The following is a 20188-nucleotide window of genomic DNA, read 5'->3' as shown; positions in this document are numbered from 1 at the left end:
CTTCTCCATCTTTGGCTGCAAAGAATAAACTCAGTCTGGGTAGTTAAGGGAGGGACAGTGGATTCTCTTGAACCCACTGGGTCTCTATTGCCTTTAGTTCAAAGTAATCTTCATGTTAACATGGCACATTTGGGGAAGCTTGTTTCAAACTCCTACACCTTCAAGATGCAGTCAAGAGAGAGACACAGATTCCAGTTAGAGGAGTTGTGGTCCTGATAGGAAATTAAAGAAGACTTTTCAGTTCGGTTAGGGTGCAAAGAGCTTGGAGAAGCCAGCAGCAACCTTAGCATAGAGGTAGTGAAAGTGAAGAGTTCTGTTAAATAAGTTAGTTAGAAGAGGTTACAAAGGAAGCTAAAAAGGGTTACAGAAGATTTACACAAGAGAGTGAAGTACCCCCTGGAAATAGCATTAATGTTTAGGTCAATGGGAAAGACACTGAATGTCTTAAGAATAAAGAAATGCAAAATCAAACTAAACCAAAGAGGAAATCAGCTGCAATCTTAGTGGATATTGCAGACTTCCGTCTCCAAGTTTCCAACAGAAGTATTAGCTAATTTTTGAAACTACTGGGGGGTTGGCTCCAAAGCCAAGGCATAGTAGTGTATAATTCTCATTGTAACAAGAAGAAGACTAGCCCACTGTGTTCATCAGTGGAGTAGAAAGAATTTCTCTGGGGAGGAAAAGAAATTCAAGAGCTCAGGTCTTGAATCCTAGCTCCTTTAAATTGACCAGAAAGAACCTCAATTGATCAGAGTCCCATTCATTTGCTTGGGATGATTGAATTGTTTTCTCATGAGTGTGTGTTTTAATTCTGGGAACGTTTAGCACTTTGCTGTGATTGTGTTAAGTTCAGAGAAAATGTGTGAATATTTTGTATTATAATACCACATATAACAACTTCCCTGGTGGCTATGCTGGTAAGGAATCTGCCTGAAATGCGGGAGACCTGTGTTTGATCCCTGGGTTGGGAAGATCCCCTGGAGAAAGAAACTGCTACCCACTCCAGTATTTTTGCCTGGAGAATTCCATGGACAGAGGAGGCTCTGAACTGGCAGGCTACAGTTCATGGGGTCACAAAAAGTTGGACATGACTGAGCAACTTGCACTTTTAGTTGGTATATAAAATGTCTGGGCTTCCTAGATGGCACTGCTGCTGCTGCTGCTGCTAAGTCGCTTCAGTCGAGTCCAGCTCTGTGTGACCAGATGGCAGCCCACCAGGCTTCGCCATCCCTGGGATTCTCCAGGCAAGAACACTGGAGTGGGTTGCCATTTCCTTCTCCAATGGCACTAGTAGTAAATAATCCACCTGCCAATGCAGGAGAAGTAAGAGAACTCCATGGATTTGATCTCTGGGTCGGGAAGATCCCCTGCAGTAGGAAATGGTAACCTGCTCCAGTATTCTTGCCTAGAAAATTCCACTGATGGAGGAGCCTGGCAAACTATAGTCCATGGGTCTGCAGAGAGTCAGCCATGACTGAGTGACTATTCACACACACACACACAAACATACACAATGTCAACAGTGCTTAAGAGATTTGGCATGTTAGCCTATTTGACCACGTGGCCTGTTGATTCCATGAAAAATGTATTGTGTTTTTCAGTTGCTCAGTGGTGTCTGACTCTTTGTGACTCCATGGACTGCAGCACACCAGGTTTTCCTCTCTTTCATCGTCTCCCAGAGCTTGCTCAAACTCATGTTCATTGAGTCTGTAATGCCATCCAACCATCTCATCCTCTATCATCCCCTTCTCCTGCCTTCAGTCTTTCCCAGCATCAGGGTCTTTTCCAACGAGTTGGCCCTTGGCCAAAGTTTTGGAACTTCAACTTTAACATTAGTCCTTGCAATAAATATTCAAGGTTGATTTACTTTAAGATTGATTGGTTTGATCTCCTTGCAGTCCAAGGGAGTCTCAAGAGTCTTCTCCAATACCACAGCTCAAAAGCATCAAATGTATAATAGAGATTTTTTAGACTTATGATTTTTAATGGAATATTATAAATTAATTTGACTAAATTTGAAAAAAGAATGTTTAAGACAATTTAGTATTTGTTTTATTAGAGTAGGTTTAGTTTATTAGATTCACAAGGTTGTTTAGCTGTGAGAGTATTACTTGTTATGTTCAGAATTACAGTGCTTATAAAGGAAAATCAAATATGGTGTACTATAATTTAAACCTTTTAAGGTAATTGAATTGATTAGAACGTAAAGGGGACTAATTTTTCCAAAATTTAGTTTCTTTTTGAGTTGCTCAAACTTTACTCAGAGATGCCCTTGAAAGTCATTATGAGTATATTTATGTATATAAAATAGTATAGCTCACAAATTGGCTTTATTATTTTAGTTTCTATTAAAACATAAGGAATATTAAACAAACTTATCTGTGAATACAGAAAACTAAATCCATTAGTTTTAAAGTTGATTTTTCACAAAGGTCAAGTCCTGTGCCGACATATATTATTCTAACAAATGAGTTTGTTTGCACTTAGCCTTTCTCAATAGCCACTGAAAACCAGATTTCAATAGGAAATGTCCCAAACCCAGTACCCCATTTTGAGCCCTGAGTCCTTCCTGCCCCTGTGAGAACTTTCCTTCCCTCTTCAACTCTGCTTCCTTCTTTTCACATGTCACCACTGGCAGAGTAGATATGACTCAGAAACCGGTTCCTCGGGGTTGTAACATTAGATGATGCAGGACTCGGGTCATTCATTACATGGTAAACCAATGCCCTTGTTTCACTGGGTTGGGCTCACTAGAAGGTGTGTTGCTGCCTGGGCTGCTGGAAGAATACTCACTGGTGTGGGAAGAAACAACTTACCACTGACCGACCTGGGCTTCTAGAGACCTTTCTCTGGACTGGGAAGGATTTGGATATTAACTGGAAATACCTCAAGAAGATTCAAGAAGCTGTAGAGGTGAAGTAAATCCTTGAAGGACCAGTATGGGAATCCTATACTCTGAGGTATGTAAGTTCTCTGGAAACAAGATTCCCAGGGTGTTAAGATTGGCTCCTGCTTTTCAAATGGAACTTCCTATCACTGTTAATATGTCTCCTTTTCTTCTAACTTTCTGTAAGAGCATTAAGTTGAAACAAGGTCCTGTGTGCTAGTCTTTTTGATATGTTTAATATTTTAAGGCAATATTATTTTTCAGCTCTAAAACTTTAGCTAGACAGAGCCATAGTGGGTACACATCATGATGTCCAGATGTTTATGGGGGTACTTTGGATCCATAAAATGAAGTTTATGAAGATGGAGTTAATGGAGTTGTGTTTTCTGATGTCAAATACCCAGGGGATAAGTAAAAATTGACCTCAGCTGAATTTTCTGAACAGACAAAATATAGCCTGGTTCTTTTATGGAACTGTTTGTATAATACAGAGTAACCCCTTTCTTCTTGGTATTTGAAAGGAAATTCACCTCCAGCAATTACTAATAAAGCCTGTGTCTATATAGAAGACAGATAAAAACAGAATGTATTTTGATATTTTTCTTTTCACATCCGATGGATACAGAAATACTTTTCCCTATATTGAGAGTAACCAGTTAGAATCAAATAGAGCTTTACTAATGTTTTAAAGCAGAACAAGAGAGTGATGTTTAAACATGAGTCCAAGAGAGGAAATAATGTTATTATTCATGATTTGCTCCCTCTCCTCTCTGACACAAATAGCCTGTCTGCATTTCCTTGCAGACACTCAGTAGAACCTCTTTGGGTGGTTCATCTATTACTAAAGGCAGTTTCTCAGTGTTGGCAGTTTTGTCTAGTGCCAGTTGTGGGTGTGTGTTTCTGTAGTCAACTTGTTCTTTAATTAGTTTATATTTCTAGTCTTGCCCAGGGACTTTAGGCTGGTGAAAAACTCACATAGATGAAAGTGTCAACACGTATAATATTCTAAAATGCTACTCTGGCTTTTCTTAAATCCTAGATTGCCTAAGCGCTGGGGAGAGGAACTTGCTGAAAATGCAGTTTCAAGGGCCCCCACCCCAGAGAGTCTGTTTCACTCAGTTTGGGGTAGGGTCCAAAAACTTGCGTTGCAGAGGAGCCTCTCAAGTGATCCTGATGTAGGTGATCAGCTTACCATCTCTTGGGAGAGAAACACTGCTTTAGGCCAGTGCTTTTCAAATTTTAATGTGCATACAAGTCACTCAAACATCTTGTTCAAATATAGATTATTATTCTGCAGGTCTGGCTGGGCCTAAGGTAATGCTGCCAGGCCAGGACCACAGCTGTGAGAAGCCAGACTGTAGTTTTAGCCATTCCCTTCTCCAAGGGATCTTTCCAACCCAGGGATCAAACCCAGGTCTCCTGCATTACAGGCAAATTCCTTACTAACTGAACCAACAGGGAAGACCAGACTGCAGTTTAGGCCCCAGGAATAATTACTTACAGAAATCTCTGTGTGAGCAGTGTAATTGTTAATGGCCTGCTGACGTGGCAGGTGGTTGAGTCAAGGCAAGGCAAGGCAAGACAATGAGTTACTTAGCAGTATCAATGAGAATATCCTCAGAAGCAGAATGAGTGGTTCACTTTTCAGATATATTGAGGACAAAGCAATGTGGCATTCACTGTGATATTTGAAAGCAAATACAACAACCACATGCATACACACACATCACATGCTTACACACATCCCTAAAAGACGTTAACTTACCCAGAAACTCATAGGTAATTATTCAAAGCTCATAATTAATATTGAATCAGGGATAGTATTGACTGAAAAACACATGTACAACCTAAAAGTTGAGAGTTATGTTTTATTCAGCAGACACTCTGAGGATCTCAAGCCCAGAAAGCAACATTTCAAGTAACCTTGAGAAAACTGCTCCAAGGAGGTGAAGGGGAAGCCAGGATATAGAGGAGCTTTGCAAGCAAGGGCAAGTGTTAGGAACAAAAGATTACTATTAACAAAAGAAAGCTAGATAGCTCAAGCTAAAGAATTTAGTGCTTTTCCATGTACGGAAAGAGGCCAGAGTCTGGGCTCACTGAAATCATTTCTTTGATATGCATCTCAGCTATCTGGGGCCTGTACCCTGGTTTTCACATCCTGAGTGTTCTCAGGGCTCACTGTAGGGAGCGGCCTCAATCTGCTGGCTTCTAGATGGCAGGTTATTCTTTGTTTTCTTCCTGAGTTTCCTCAGGGCTCACCGGGTCACCTTTGATGGTCAGAGGTGGCTGCAGCCTTTTTGACTTTGACATCCTTTGCTTACTGATAAGGCAGGCAATAAGGTAGCAACTGGAGCTGAATGGCCCAAGATGGCCCCGCACTGGGAGCGTAACGTCTACGTTTTAGGATCTTCACGTAGCGGGTGGTTAAGACTGTGGGGTTGTAGGGGTCCACATTATACTAGTCATCTGGCAGGAACTTCGACTTCAGAGATGGCTCTGAGTAAATCAATGCATGCAAGAAATAGATCCAAGGACAAACCTGACTTTGCATATCTGGCAACCAAATATCCAGATTTTAAGCAGCATGTTCAGATAAATATGAATAGAAGATTGAGTCTTAATTTTAAAGACCCCGAAGCAGTCAGAGCTCTGACTTGTACTCCGCTAAGGGAAGATTTTGGACCTTCTATTGATATTTGCTGGAGAGACTGATTCCTACAATTCCTTGAAACTCAACTATATTCACTGGGTAGAAGATCTGATCGGTCATCAGAACTCTGACAAAAGTACCCTCTGAAGAGGAATTGACATAGGTACTGGGGCATCCTGCATCTATCCTTTACTTGGAACAACCTTAAGTGGCTGGTATTTCCTTGCAACAAAAGTAGATGATATGTGCTTCAACTACGCAAAGAAGAATGTGGAGCAGAATAACTTATCTGATCTTATAAAAGTGGTTAAAATACCACAGAAGACACTCCTGATGGGTGCTCTTAAAGAAGAATCTGAGATAATTTATGACTTTTGCATGTGCAACCCTCCCTTTTTTTGCCCATCAGTTGGAAGCCAGAGGAGTAATTCTCGAAATCCTCGAAGACCCCCACCCAGTTCTGTAAATACAGGAGGAATCACAGAGATCATGGCAGAAGGAGGTGAATTAGAGTTTGTTAAAAGGACATGACAGTTTACAGCTTAAAAAAAGATTAAGACGGTATAGCTGTATGCTGGGAAAGAAATGCAGCCTGGCTTCTCTGAAGGAAGAACTTTGCATACAAGAGGTTCCTAAAGTCACCTATACGGAATTCTGCCAGGGTTGGACAATGAGATGGGCTTTGGCTTGGAGTTTTTATGATGATGTAACAGTACCATCACCACCCAGTAAGTGAAGAAAACTAGAGAAGCCAAGGAAGCCCATTACATTTGTAGTCCTGGGGTCTGTGATGAAAGAACTAGCCCTCAAAAGTGTCATCTCTGGGCCCTGAGACAGTGGAAGGCATCACAGTTGTGACAACATGGATTGAAAAAATCCTCACTGATCTAAAGGTCCAGCATAAACGAGTTCCCTGTGGAAAGGAGGAAATCAGCCTTTTCCTAAAAGCCATAGAAAACACCTGGATTCACTTGAGGAAGAAAAGAGATGGTGTGAGACAACTGAAAGTGCCCCTAGCTCCCAAGAACGTGATTGAAGCCTTGGAAGAGAAAAAGTCTCCCCCCAAAGAGTCTGGCAGGAGCCAGAATGTTGCCCAGGGCCCCCAAGAGAGTGCCCTGGGGGGCCCTGCTCCACCAGAAGGCGAGTCTGCCACTGCGGGGGCGCCATGGCCCCAGCCAGGACTCGCTTTCCCAGAAGGAAAACCCAGAACCCACGGAGGATGAAAGGAGTGAGGAAAAGGGGGACATGGAGGTTCTGGAAGGTTGTAAAGGCTGTAGTAACAGAGCCCAGGACCACGAGGCTCCTGAGCCCTTCAGCAGCCCAGTGTCTGAAAAAGGGAACCATCTCCAAGGAGTGGCTGGATGTTACTTATTCAAGTGTCTGATAAACGTTAAGAAGGAGGTAGATGACGCCTTAGTTGAAATGCACTGGCTCGAGGGCCAGAACAAGGATTTGATGAACCAGCTTTGTACTTATATATGTAACCAAATTTTTAGGCTTGTTGCTAGTTAACTCCAAAATTCTTGCCCAGTTGGGAAAGTTCTATAAAGCAGCTTGTTTTGAAGAGTGGCCTAGGGGGATGGCAAGCTGAATTCCATCATTAGCCCACTGGTAACATTATGTGGAATTGTCTTAAAAAACCAACAAATGAGTCCATTTTTAAACACCCGCCTCCTTAAAAAAAAACAACAAAAACACAGGGCATTGTAGTATGGTAGTTCAGATAAAGAATTGTGGTGATCAGCATCAACAAAATGCCATTGGTAAACTCTTAAGGGTTTTAAACCTGACTTAAGCTGATCACCTTTGGAGAAGGAAATGGCAACCCACTCCAGTATTCTTGCCTGGAGAATCCCATGGACAGAGGAAACTCGTGGGCTATAGTCCATGGGGTCACAAGAGTCGGACACAAGTGAGTGACTTTCACTTCACTAAGGTAGTGATAGGATAAAAGTTATTTTCATGCAACTCAGAATCAAATGATACTACTCTGAGTGACTCAAAGAGGTACTTATAACTTGGGCTCACAAAGCATCTTAACAAAAGAACAATGAGCTTGTAGATCAGTGGCAAGATGGAAGGAAAAGAACTTTGAGTTCCTAAGGCAGAAAATTGAGGGAAGGCAAATACATAAGATAGCTAATGGAAGATGAGAGCTAGTTTCTGTAGATTGTTTTGTTGCCTTCTCTGGACTGACAAAGGTAATTTTGTGTTTCCTGGTAGAGACAGAAGGGAGACACCTTCACAAATTTATATCCTGCTTTTAGTTAAATAGGAGGGCAGAGAACAATCTTTTAATCTACTTTTTCTCAGTTGCTTTTACCTCAAAATAACTGTTACATTAAGAGGTGACAATTGGGGTGTGTATTCTGCTACTCTTTAGAGTCTTGCATTGCTAATAGTCATGCTATTTTATATTAATATCTATTTGTATTAATACCTAGCATATATATATATTTATTGAGATATAACTGATGTAACATTAAATTAGTTTTAGGTGTATAAAGTTATGATTCAATATTTGTATATATTGCAAAATGATCACCACAATAAGTCCAGTTAACATCCACCACTATATGTAGTTAGAATTAAAAAAAATTTTGTTTTGGCCATGTGGTATGTGGAATCTTAGCTCCCTGATCAGGGTTTGAACCCCACCCCTGCACTGGAAGTTTGGAGTCTTTACCACTGGATCACCAGGGAAGTTCTAGAAAAACATTTTTTTTTTTGATGATAACTTTTAGGATCCACTCCCCTAATTGCTTTCAAGCAAGAACTGTACTGTTATTAACTATAGTCACCAGCCTTACATTGCATCCCAATGACTTACTCATTTTATAACTAGAAATTTGCACCTTTTGACTTCCTTTACCCATTTCCCCCACCTTCCACTTCCTTCCCTCTGTCTCAGGCAACCACCAATCTATTCTCAATATTCATGTGTGCATTTGTGTGTGTGTGTGTGTGCTTGTTTGTCGTCTTTCGTTGTTGTTAGATTCCGCAAAGAGTCAGACATGACTGAGCAACTAATCACATCATAAAAGTTAGAGCATCTGGTATTTATCTTTTTCTGTGTGACATACTTCAGTTAGTATAATACCCTGAAGGTCCATCTTTGCTATGAGCCCCTGCTAAGTTGCTTCAGTCGTGTCTGACTCTTTGCAACCCCATAGACTGTAGCCCACCAGACACTTGGATTCTCCAGGCAAGAATACTGGAGTGGGTTGCCATTTCCTCCTCCATCTATGTTGTTACAAATGGTAAAAGAAATTTGTTCCTTTTTATGGCTGAATAATATTCCATTGTAGATATAGATGTACCACATTTTCTTTATCCACGTATTCACTGATGGACATTTAAATTGTTTCTAACATATTTTTAAGAAAGAAGGAGAAACTAACACAACACTGTAAATCAATTAAACTCCAATAAAATTTTTTTAAAAATAGAAGGAGGGAATGAGAGGTCGTCCCAGAGTCCCTCCTAACGCCTACAGTTGGGGATATGCTCAGAGCTCAGGAGAGAACCTGGGCTTGGCGTGATCACCCCCAGTTACACAAGCCGGACTCTTAAACAGGGCTGGTTCATTTAAACCCTTATCACACATATCTGTTCATACTATTTACAATAATAGCAAACATGTACTTTGGATTTATTATGTGCCTGACTGTGCCTGCCAATGCAGGACATGTAAGAGATTCAAGTTCCTTCGCTGGGTTGGGAAGATCCCCTGGAGGAGCGCATGGCAACCCACTCCAGTATTCTTGCCTGGAGAATCCCATGGACAGAGGAGCCAGGTGGGCTACAGTCCACACGTTTGCACAGAGTCGGACACGACTGAAGCGACTTAGCACACATGCACACATGAGGCAAAGACAGTTTCAGGTACCTGCTCAGAGTTATGCAACTAAAGAATATTTACTGGCTAGAGACCTGTGTACATTCAGGGAAATTCTGCTTACCTGCTGGTGAACCTGCTGAACTCTTTCCCTAAAGCTGTCTAAACAGGCATGTCACTCTCTATAAAGAAGCTGGTCTTAACCACTCTGCTCCCCATGAAGACACACTATGGCTCTTTCCATTAGAAGCATAGGGTACTAAATCCAGGTGCCAGTGAGGTACATCTTACTCTCAGCTGAATAGAAGTGTTGCACTGGAAAGTATTGTTGCAAAACAAAAATTAGAAAGCAGGAATATGTATAAAAACTTAAAGAGCTCAAGAATTTGTGCTTAGGAGACCTATAGAATTTTCTCTAAGCTCTTATACTTGTCAGCTGGGGAATCAGGCCCTAAGAGGAATATCTGGAGAATCATATGATAAATGATGTAGCCCTTTAAACTTAGGAAAGTTTAATGTTAAAATTACCTATGAACAGAGGTGCTTACAGACACACACACACACTCTTAGTGTTAATGTTTTAGAAATGAATCTATTTTTCAGATAGGAACATGATGCCATAGAAAAAGAGCATATGGTTTAAGGAAAAACGGGATCATATTGAAATAAACAGTGTCCAGAGAAAGCAATTTCAGCTGAGCAGGGCTTTTGGGAGAGCTGGTACCCCTGAAGAGGAAAGCTCAGTGGGGAGAGAAAGAGAGATGTAACGAGTGGAAAGGCCATTGGAATGGAAATCCAGAAGACCTGGAATTTAGTCCCCATCATGTCGGAAACTCTCGGCCCTTACAGGAAATCATTTAACCTCTCCAGGTTACAGTTTTGATACACATAAAACAACAGGGCTGGGTGAGATCCAGTTCAGCATGAAACACTGTGTCATTCCAGATGAGGTAAAAGGAGAAGCAAAGGCAGCTGAAAAAAAAAAAATCCTCCCTCATAATTTTGCAAACTGTATCTTCTTTGTTTGTATATTGCTCCCTTTGTGAAATTTTGGCATTATGTATTTAAAAAGAGCACCAAAGAGCACCCAGTTGATTTCTTGATTCCTTCCTTGTATATTTTAAGTATTTTACGAATGATAATAAGGTACTAAATCACTTTTCAAAGAGGAAATGATAACTTCAATGTATGAGCAGAAACCAGAACTAAGTGCTAATAAATATTTATTCATGCACTCAGTCATCTATTTGTTTAATTAACAATATTTATTGATCACATACTACATTCCAGGCACATCCTAGTTCCTGGTACATAGTGATAAAAAAAAATAAAAGTGGGTCTGGACCTCTTGGAGCTACCAATGTGAAATGAATATACAAATTGAAAAAAAAAAGAATTATATGTAGGGAAAAGAGGAAGTAAGGAAGCAACAGGATAAAGAAAGAGTATCTGAGAGGGGTGTATATATGGAATTAGATTTGACCTGAAAGGCTTCTCTGAGATAGGGACATTTGAGCTAAACTCTGGGGAAAATGAATCAATCTTACAGTCTAGTCTTGGGGATAGTGTCCTGGACAGAGGATGTATGTGTGGAGACTCTGAAGCATGGGAAGCTGGGCCGATTGGAATGACTGAGCAGTAAATGCAAGGCACGCTGGTGAGAGCAGTTCATCTAGGTACAGGCAATAAGAAGTTTTATTGTCTATTCAGAATTTGTGCTTGCTTGTGCTCAAGCTGTGTCTGACCCTTTGTGACGCTATGGGCTGTAGCCCATCAGACTTCTCTATCCCTAGGATTTTCCAGGCAAGAATACAGAGTGGGTTGTCATTTTCTTTTCCAGGGGATCTTTCTGACCCAGGGACTGAACTCATATCTCTTGTATCTCCTGCGTTGGCAGGCAGGTTCTTCACCACTGTGCCACCAGGGAAGCCTAGAATTTAGAGATTAATGAATCTGACTCAGGATTGATTTGCTTTTTGTCGTCGCTGCTCCAGTGATCCTAAATAATGTCAGTTTAACATGGTCCTCCCTACCCTTGGGCAGCCATTGTTTGGCAGAAAGTCCCGGAGTACAGGAAGCAGGAAGTGTGATACTAATCTCTGGTGGTCTCGACCTGTAGCAGCTTGAAGCAGAGTTTCAGCTCCTGGCAGAGACTGATGTCGGGCCATGGCAGTGAGAGTGTCAAATTCTGGCCACCAGACCAACAGGGACCAGTGATTGGTGACAAGGCCCTGGCCCCGCAGCTGTGAGGAAATGAATTTCCACGTAGAGATGGAAAGTTGTGAAGCAAGTAAAGTGTTTACTAGGAGGAAAAACAGTCCATACGGAAAGACACACAGGCCAGCTCAGAGAGAGACAGTGCTGTCCTCGTGGTAGCTTGAATTACTTTTATGGGACATTTCTTCTGGGTTTCCTTTGGCCATTCACCTTGCTTTGCTTGGTTCTGATGTATTCGGTGCATCCCAGGATCCTCCTAAGAGTGTGCATGTGTCTCTTAGCCAAGATGGAGTCTAGCAAAGAGGCCTATGGAAAGTTGACATCCCTTACTATGAGGTGATGCTGCCTCCCTTTTGGACCTTCAAGGAGTCTTTCTGCACATGTGTCATCTGGAAGGTCTCCTTGCCTTCGAGAATGAGGAATATGTGACCTTTTATCTCTTACCTGGGTAGGGCTCAGCTCCTCTCTTGCTCCAGCTATTTTGGAGTATCGGTCCACAGGGAAGACACTCCAGCTGTTCAGACTGGGGCCCATCTATCTCCTGCCTTGACCCTACCTCCCCCTCAAAGCTCTGCACTTACTTCTTTGGTGGTCTGAGCTGGTGTGGAGATACAGGGCTTCTGATTTGCTAAATCTAGCAGTTAGAACCGATGCTTCCTCTGGCCCTTCTCCTCAAACAAGCCTTTGCCTTCTCCTGGTCCTCATCACTGACCGCAGGGCTTCTCAATCTCAAGTGTGGTAATGATGCTTCTTTAACTTTCTGGAGATGAAGAAAACATCACATTCTCAAGAGGATCTTTGTTGGAGAAAGAATGGAAAATAGATAAATGTGTGCCTTGCCTTGATTTCCCCTTCACTGCTACTTCTCCTTATAACCCAACTACTGCTGAGGCTATCCTTCACATAACATAAAGGCTAGTGGACCTAAAGACAAAAAACAAACAAACAAAAAACAACAACAAAAACACCTTGTGCCTCTTTTTGATTTGTCTGAAGGAAAGAATTTACTAAGAAGTTTAAGTCACAGTATGTGAAGAAAGGAATCATCAGAAGGAAAGTCTTCAGATTTATTGTACAAATAAAATTAAACCTTCATTATTGGGCTTCCCTGGTGGCTCAGAGGTTAAAGCGTCTGCCTCCAATGCGGGAGACCCGCGTTCGATCCCTGGGTCGGGAAGATCCCCTGGAGAAGGAAACGGTAACCCACTCCAGTATTCTTGCCTGGAGAATCCCATGGATGGAGAAGCCTGGTAGGCTACAGTCCACGGGGTCGCATAGAGTCGGACACGACTGAGCGACGGAACGGAACGGAAGATTTCCTGAATTGAAGAGGAAGAAAATGCTTTCTCGACTTCTGGGAAGACATTTCGTTAATACACAGGCTCTTTACCTGAACCATGTTGCATCAAAAGCCACTCATCCGTCTCAGAAGTTGTTAGGAAACATTTTCATTCCCCCCCACCCCCCACACACCTTTTTTGCCATGCCATGTAGCATGCAGGATCTTAGTTACCCAGCCAGGGATCAAACTTGTGCTTCCTGCATTCGGAGTGCAGAGTCTTAACTTCTGGACCACCAGGGAAGTCCCAGGGAACATTTTAAATGAGTGGATCTTCAGCATGGAGGTGGTTAATAAGCAACTTATCAAGACCGAGTTCCACATCATCTTTCTTTAGACTGACAGTTAAGGAAGATACTCTACACTTAAAGGGAAGCAATAATGAGAATGGAAGTGGTGGGAGAAACTTTGCTTTTAGAGAATCTATAATGGTGCAGGCAGCTCAGATTCTTCCATGTTACTAAAAATGCAAACCCATGGACTGTAACCCACCAGGCTCCTCTGTCCATGGAATTCTCCAGGCAAGAATACTGGAATGGGTTTGCCATTCCCCTCTCCAAGGGATCTTCCCAACCCAGGGACTGAATCTCGGTCTCCTGTATTGGCAGGTGGATTCTTTACCCTCTAAGCCACCAGGGAAACCTGAAAAGGTGAGATACAAATTGGGACAGAGGTGGGCTTCTAACACCCAGCTCTTGACTATTTTTGAGGCCAGACATGTACACTTCCTCTTCTTCTGGCTGATCTGCGAATTAGATGGGCATGAGGAAGATAACTCATAAACTACCGCACAATTGCACTCATCTCACACGCTAGCAAAGTCATGCTCAAAATTCTCCAAGCCAGGCTTCAGCAATATGTGAACCGTGAACTCCCAGATGTTCAAGCAGGTTTTAGAAAAGGCAGAGGCACCAGAGATCAAATTGCCAACATCTGCTGGATCATGGAGAAAGCAAGAGAGTTCCAGAAAAACATCTATTTCTGCTTCATTGACTATGCCAAAACCTTTGACTGTGTGGATCACAATAAACTGTGGAACATTCTGAAAGAGATGGGAATACCAGACCACCTGACCTGCCTCTTGAGAAACCTGTATGCAGGTCAGGAAGCAACAGTCAGAACTGGACATGGAACAACAGACTGGTTCCAAATAGGAAAAGGAGTACGTCAAGGCTGTATATTGTCACCTTGCTTATTTAACTTATATGCAGAGTACATCATGAGGAACGCTGGGCTGGAAGAAGCACAAGCTGGAATCAAGATTTCCGGGAGAAATATCAATAACTTCAGATATGCAGATGACACTACCCTTATGGCAGAAAGTGAAGAGGAACTAAAAAGCCTCTTGATGAAAGTGAAAGAGGAGAGTGAAAAAGTTGGCTTGAAGCTCAACATTCAGAAAACAATGATCATGGCATCTCGTCCCATCACTTCATGGGAAATAGATGGAAAAACAGGGGAAACAGTGTCAGACTTTATTTTTTTGGGCTCCAAAATCACTGCAGATGCTGATTGCAGCCAGGAAATTAAAAGACGCTTACTGCTTGGAAGGAAAGTTATGACCAACCTTGACAGTATATTAAAAAGCAGAGACATTCCTTTGCCAACCAAGGTCCGTCTAGTCAAGGCTATGGTTTTTCCCGTGGTCATGTATGGATGTGAGAGTTGGACTGTGAAGAAAGCTGATCGCCGAAGAATTGATGCTTTTGAACTGTGGTGCTGGAGAAGACTCTTGAGAGTCCCTTGTACTACAAGGAGATCCAACCAGTCCATTCTAAAGGAGATCAGTCCTGGATGTTCATTGGAAGGACTGATGCTAAAGCTGAAACTGCAATACTTTGGCCACCTCATGCAACGAGTTGACTCACTGGAAAAGACTCTGATGCTGGGAAAGGTTGCGGGCAGGAGGAGAAGGGGACGACAGAGAATGAGGTGGCTGGATGGCATCACCGACTCGATGGACATGAGTTTGAGTGAACTCCGGGAGTTGGTGATGGACAGGGAGGCCTGGTGTGCTGTGATTCATGGGGTCGCAAAGAGTCGGACACGACTGAGCGACTGAACTGAACTGAACTGAGGAAGATAAACAGGAGGAAATCAATCAAAAGTTTGATAACATGTTTACATGAGAGAGACCCAGGAAAACTGAGTAGCTCGCCAAAATGGCTGAAACCCTCACGTTAAATACCATCTTCAGCAAATTATGAAGAGGATGTCGGGGTAGTGATTTGAGACTTCAAAGGGGAGGAAGGCAATTCATGCAGACAAAAAAGCAGAGAACTTTCCCGGTGGCTAAAACTCCATGCTCCCAATGCCGTGGGCTCAGATTCGATCCCTGGTCAGGGAACTAGATCCACATGCCACAAATAAGACCCGGTGCAGCCAAAAAAACAAAAATAAACACTTTTCTTTAAAAAGATGAAAAAGCAAACATTTGGTAGATGGATGTCTGCTGGGCCTGCAGAAACAGTGGGACACAAAGATCTTTAGGTTTTGCTGAGTTTTCCCCATATTCCTTGCAGAGATCTCTGGTGATAGCTGTATTCTGGAACAGGCCTTTTTTTTTTTTTTTTTAAATTATAGTTGATTTACAATGTTGTGCCAATCTCTGCTGTATAGCAAAGTGATTCAGTTTTACATACACATATATTCTTATTTTTAAATATGTTTTCTATTACGGTTTATCCCAGGAGACTGGATATAGTTTCCTCTGCTATACAGTAGGACCTTGTTGTTTATCCCTTCTAAATGTAATAGTTTGCACCTACCAACCCCAAACTCCCAGTCCATCCCTCTCCCTCTCCTCACCCCCTTGGCAACCACAAGTCTGATCTCAACCAATAGTCTATGAGTCTGTTGCTATTTTATAGATAGGTTCATTTGGGCCATAGTTTAGATTCCACATGTAGGTGATATCACATGGTATTTGTCTTTCTCTTTCTGACTTACTTCACTTAGTATGATGATCTCTAGTTCCATATTGCTGCAAATGGCATTAGCTTCTATTTCCATATAGGTCATTACTGGGCATTGTGTAGAGCTCCTTGTGCTATACAGCAGGTCCTTTCTAGTTATCTATTTTATATATAGTGGCAAGCCACTCCAGTACTCTTGCCTAGAAAATCCCATGGATGGAGGAGCCTGGTAGGCTGCAGTCTGTGGGGTTGCTAAGGGTCGGACATGACTGAGCGACTTCACTTTCACACATTGGAGAAGGAAATGGCAACCCACTCCAGTGTTCTTGCCTGGAGAATCCCAGGGACAGGGGAGCCTGCTGGGCTGCCGTCAGTGGGGTCACACAGAGTCGGACACGACTGAAGTGACTTAGCAGCAGCAGCAGCAGCAGCAGTGTGTATATGTCAGTTTCAATTCCCCAGTTTACCCCTCCTTCAATAATTAGTGATGGGGCTTCCCAGCAGTAAAGAATCCGCTTGCAATGTAGGAGACACAAGAAACTTGGCTCCAATCCCTGGGTCAGGAAGATCCCCTGGAGTAGGGAATGGCAACCCACTCCAGTATTCCTGCCTAGAGAATCCCATGAACAGCAGGTCACAAAGAGTTGGACTCGATTGAAGTAACTTAGCACGCACAGTAATTAGTTATGTTGAGCACCTTTTCTTGTTCCTACTAACCATCTATATGTCTTCTTTGCAGAAATGCCTAACATCAGTTGGTAAAGAATCCACCTACAATGCAGGAGACCCTGGTTTGATTCCTGGGTTGGGAAGATCCCCTGGAGAAGGGACAGGCTACCCACTCCAGTATTCTTGGGCTTCCCTTGTGACTCAGTTGGTAAAGAATCTGCCTGCAATGCAGGAGACCTGGATTCAATCTCTGGGTTGGGAAGATTCCCTGGAGAAGGGAAAGGCTACTCACTCCAGTATTCTGGCCTGGAGAATTCCATGGACTTTTTTTGTACAGTCCATTGTTTTGCAAAGAGTCAGATACAGCTGAGTGACTTTCATACACATGGCAAAGAATCATAATAGGCCCTTTTATCTAAATTCTTCAGGTAACTAAGTGGGAGGTAAAAAGAAAGACTTTCTGAGCCTTCAGTTTCTTAAAAATAACCAGCCTAAATTAGTCCTCATGCCAAAGAAACACATTTCGGGGTATCAAATTTTGCTCCTCTACATCATTAACCCATTCATCTATTTAAACATAATTGCTATTTATTGAGTATGAATCCCAGGGATGGGGGAGCCTGGTGGGCTTCCGTCTAAGGGGTCACACAGAGTCGGACACGACTGAAGTGACTCAGCAGCAGCATGTCTATATTTATTTATGAGAAAAACATGTTAGCATAAAGCATGAAGGTCAAACCTCAGATTTTCTGGCAAAAAATTCAGCTAATATAAAGTTCTCTGTATCTTGACTATCTTTCTCCATTGCTTTGAATCAAACTGTTCAAATTTCCTTAGCACCAAATTGTCATTCTCTTTAGTAAGGTTAATGCTTTGACTTCTGTTTTCTATCCCATCATTACTCTTTCAGTAATTATTTATCTACCCATCTCTGCTCGTCTTCACTGGCTCTTATGTTTTTAAAAAATAATTATAAGGGTATAGTTTATATTAATTGAGGGTTTATTATGAGTCAGATCTGAGCTATGTGTTTTATCTATACAGTCACACTTAATCTTTTTTGTAACCTAATAAAGAAGACGTGATTATTAAATGAAGAAACAAACTGAACACAAATTGTTTCAGTTGTCCAAATAGCACAGTTGTTAAATGGCAGAGCTGAGATTGGAACCTAGAAACTTTGCTTTCAGTGCCTGTATTTATAACCACTTGAAACTACCACCTTGTCTATAAGGGAGGTAGAACTTTGGCTGGACCCTGCTACTCCCCTCTGGGTACCCACTGGCTCCCTCTTAGCTTTCACTACCAAACTTACAACCCAGTCCAGTATTTTTTTCTGGGAAGTTCCGCAGACAGAGAAGCCTGATGGCCTACAGTACGTGGGTCACAAAGAGTCAGACATGACTGAGTGACTGAGTACACACACACCAAACTTGCCACAAATTTCTCTCTGAGCACACTCTTTAATTCTTCTTAATCCAAGTACTCAGGCCCATATAATCTGCCTTCTGCCCAAGCCTGTAGGAAATTGATCTCTGAATGGTCATTAATGATCAGATCCAACAATCTTTTCTTGCACTTGACTTTCAAATTCTATCTTCCTTCTTGAAACTTTTAAACTTTTTTTTTAGCAGACATTGCTAAACACAGAAACTGTGTGTCTAGGATATAGGAAGCCTAGGAATGATTGAAAGATAAAGTCAGGTTAATATTGTAAGTAAAGTTGCTCAAGTGGGATTGAGAAAACACGCCAAGGCGCTGGGCAACTCTTGCAGGAAAACTGTCCACTTTTCCTTTCCTCCTCATATTTAATTCTCAATGAGGATTTTGAGTAGCCTAATCAGAGGGAGCTTTGTGTGGTATCCTGTGTGAATTGTGGGCTCTTAAAATGTTTGAATTTTTAAGAGAATCTGGAAAGCCAGATTACTACGTGAAAAACTCCACCTTTTAAAATATTGTCAACAAAAATTTTAGAAAAAGAAAAATTAACAATTCGTATAGGATGTCTAACCAAACTAGGAAAACACTTTACTTTTTAACAGAAAAATTAACTCTAGAGCCACCTGTTTTTAAGTTTTGGAGACCATCACTTCCCAAACGCTAGTCCGTGAGTAGTAGTGATAAGAGGCAAAGTTTCACAGGTCTATGGTTAAATTTTTAAAAAATGAAATGGTTTTTCCCAAACAGCTAAATCTAGCTAACATGACAGACTGTTTTTTCCTTTTGATGACAGACTGATGTCTGTTGTCAGAGCTTTTATGACTCCGAGCTGCCCCCTAGTGAAGATAGCATGTATCAGTTCAGTTCAGTTCAGTTCAGTCGCTCAGTCCTGTCTGACTCTTTGCGACCCCATGAATCACAGCATGCCAGGCCTCCCTGTCCATCACCAACTCCCGGAGTTCACTCAAACTCATGTCCATCAAGTCGGTGATGCCATCTAGCCATCTCATTCTCTGTCGTCCCCTTCTCCTCCAGCCCCCAATCCTTCCCAGCATCAGTCTTTTCCAGTGAGTCAACTCGTCGCATGAGGTGGCCAAAGTATTGGAGTTTCAGCTTTAGCATCAGTCCTTCCAATGAACATCCAGGACTGATCTCCTTAGGAATGGACTGGTTGGATCTCCTTGCAGTCCAAGGGACTCTCAAGAGTCTTCTCCAGCACCACAGTTCAAAAGCATCAATTCTTTGGCGATCAGCTTTCTTCACAGTCCAACTCTCACATCCATACACGACCACGGGAAAAACCATAGCCTTGACTAGACGGACCTTGGTTGGCAAACTAATGTCTCTGCTTTTTAATATGCTATCTAGGTTGGTCATAACTTTCCTTCCAAGGAGTAAGCGTCTTTTAATTTCATGGCTGCAATCAGCATCTGCAGTGATTTTGGAGCCCAAAAAATAAAGTCTGACACTGTTTCCACTGTTTTCCCATCTATTTGCAATGAAGGGATGGGACCAGATGCCATGATCTTCATTTTCTGAATATTGAGCTTCAAGCCAACTTTTTCACTCTCCTCTTTCACTTTCATCAAGAGACTTTTTAGTTCCTCTTCACTTTCTGCCATAAGGGTGATGTCATCTTCTTATCTAAGGTTATTGATATTTCTCCTGGCAATCTTGATTCCAGCTTGTGCTTCTTCCAGCCCAGCGTTCCTCATGATGTACTCTGCATATAAGTTAAATAAGCAGGGTGACAATATACAACCTTGATGTACTCCTTTTCCTGTTTGGATCCAGTCTCTTGTTTTCTCATCTGCTTGTAACAAGTCATCCAACAAATCACTTCTGTTCAGTTCAGTTCATTTCAGTCGCTCAGTCATATCCGACTGTTTGCGACACCATGAACCGCAGCACACCAGGCCTCCCTGTCCATCACCAACTCCTGGAGTCCACCCAAACCCATATCCATTGAGTCGGTGATGCCATCCAACCATCTCATCCTCTGTCGTCCCCTTATCCTCCTGCCCTCAATCTTTCCCAGCATCAGGGTCTTTTCAAATGAGTCAGCTCTTCGCATCAGGTGGCCAAGGTATTGTAGTTTCAGCTTCAACATCAGTCCTTCCAATGAACACCCAGGACTGATCTCCTTTAGGATGGACTGGTTGGATCTCTTTGCAATCCAAGGGACTCTCAAGAGTCTTCTCCAACACCACAGTTCAAAAGCATCAATTCTTCG

At 42.2% G+C, this 20188-nt stretch overlaps 1 protein-coding gene and 1 pseudogene across 3 annotated transcripts in view; both read left to right on the top strand.

Annotated features, from left to right (window-relative positions):
* Positions 1-2631: 2631 nt before the first annotated feature.
* Positions 2632-20188, top strand: part of ANKRD22 (ankyrin repeat domain 22) — a 52573-nt gene continuing 35016 nt past the window's right edge. The window contains exon 1 of one of the 3 annotated variants that reach the window (XM_088842126.1): positions 2632-2960. In XM_088842126.1, the coding sequence (XP_088698252.1) occupies positions 2940-2960 (21 nt within the window). In that variant the 5' untranslated portion in view covers positions 2632-2939. The remainder of the gene's footprint in view (positions 2961-20188) is intronic. The other 2 variants (XM_055425148.2, XM_055425147.2) reach the window with 2 other exon arrangements.
* On the top strand, positions 5378-7333 carry LOC129555568 (RNA N(6)-adenosine-methyltransferase METTL16 pseudogene; annotated as a pseudogene).

This window comes from Moschus berezovskii, chromosome 12 (assembly GCF_049115385.1).
Source record: "Moschus berezovskii isolate FMDL1 chromosome 12, NW_MosBer_1.0, whole genome shotgun sequence".
Classification (NCBI taxonomy): Eukaryota; Metazoa; Chordata; class Mammalia; order Artiodactyla; family Moschidae; genus Moschus; species Moschus berezovskii.
This window is presented reverse-complemented; position numbering and strand designations above follow the sequence as displayed.